General features: G+C 32.1%; 1 protein-coding gene across 1 annotated transcript; it reads left to right on the forward strand.

Moving 5' to 3' along the window:
- The first annotated feature begins 412 nt into the window (after positions 1 to 412).
- Positions 413 to 1,224, forward strand: LOC106091690 (uncharacterized). Its single transcript, XM_013258301.2, has 2 exons — positions 413 to 497; positions 733 to 1,224. The coding sequence occupies exons 1-2, from the start codon at positions 450 to 452 to the stop codon at positions 1,126 to 1,128; spliced, it is 444 nt and encodes a 147-aa protein (XP_013113755.2). The 5' UTR covers positions 413 to 449; the 3' UTR covers positions 1,129 to 1,224.

Raw genomic sequence — 1,224 nt, forward strand, 5'->3', positions numbered from 1 at the left:
CGAACCAAAAATGGTCCAGATCGGGACATATTTGGATATATAGACCTATCTGCCGCTCTGACAAACTTAATACGTTTTTACTGGTTTTATCCGAAATCGAAAAAATTTTGAAACTTCGAATCGGTTGAAAGAAAATTACTTTTCAAAATCTAAGATAATAAAATATATTTAACCTTTATTTTTAACAAAAACCAAGCAATTGTTATTCATGTAAAACTTTTAACGCTGTAAAACTTTTAAATCATATTGTTGATCACATTTTTTTACTTTTTGATTATATAAACTGATGCTGATGACAATGCCAGTTAGTATCATCTTAAATATCTTATCTTTTTTTAAGGTAATCAGGAACGCCCCCGGTGACAGTCACAAAGTGCAAACTTTTCTGTCAGTTTGTTTAAATTCTAGCAAAGTCTCACATCTAAGGTTGACGGTTGAAGAGAATCACAATGAACCATAGGATGAAATTTTCCATACTATTGCTGTTCATTTTTGTGGTAAATAGAAACAAATAAAGTTTAGTAAGGCCTAATCAATTGATATAATATTGGAATTTGCAAAAACTTAGAAAACCAATTATAAAAGTGACAGACAGAATTTTGGCCTTTCTACCATTAAATGTCGAATTTAAACAGATAATAAAAACAGTCTATTTAAGGATATTTTTGTATGTCCTCTTTATAAATTTTCAAAAAAATATTAGCTAAAAAATATGTACCCTTCTTTTTCCAGAACTTTAACAACTTTTTCATCACCGAAGCAGCCAATGTCGACGAGGCTTATCAATTCTCAAATTCGATTATAGTCGAGATCGAAGAATTAATTCAAGGTCAATTGCCGCCAGAAGCCAATGCAGAGGCCACAGTTATTTTCGATCAAATTAAAATCGGTCTTACCAATTGTGAAGGTCTAATTACAGTTCCTACTAATCTTTCGCTGTACAATGAATGTGCCAATTCTTTGCGAATGTATGCCAATTCTGCTTTAGGTGGTCTCAAAATAAAATATTCGACTACTACACCTCGTCCTACGTCATCGGCCTCAAGCATATCGTTGTACCCAGTTAACATAGCCGTGGTGACATCCAGTGTTGTAATCACAATAACTCTTCTAAGATGGTTTGGTTAGATACTAGTGGAATATTATTGATGTAGGATTTATAAGTTAGATATTAGCAAATTTATATCTGTTCCATATAAGAATCCAAGAAGAGATGTCATTTGT

Source organism: Stomoxys calcitrans, chromosome 2 (assembly GCF_963082655.1).
Source record: "Stomoxys calcitrans chromosome 2, idStoCalc2.1, whole genome shotgun sequence".
In the NCBI taxonomy this organism is placed as follows: Eukaryota; Metazoa; Arthropoda; class Insecta; order Diptera; family Muscidae; genus Stomoxys; species Stomoxys calcitrans.

Bases quoted from the DNA above. Each gene is read 5' to 3' on its own strand.
- LOC106091690 (XM_013258301.2), top strand. From the start codon at position 450: ATGAACCATAGGATGAAATTTTCCATACTATTGCTGTTCATTTTTGTG. The intron at 498-732 runs GTAAATAGAAAC...TTCTTTTTCCAG, and splicing joins TATTGCTGTTCATTTTTGTG to AACTTTAACAACTTTTTCAT.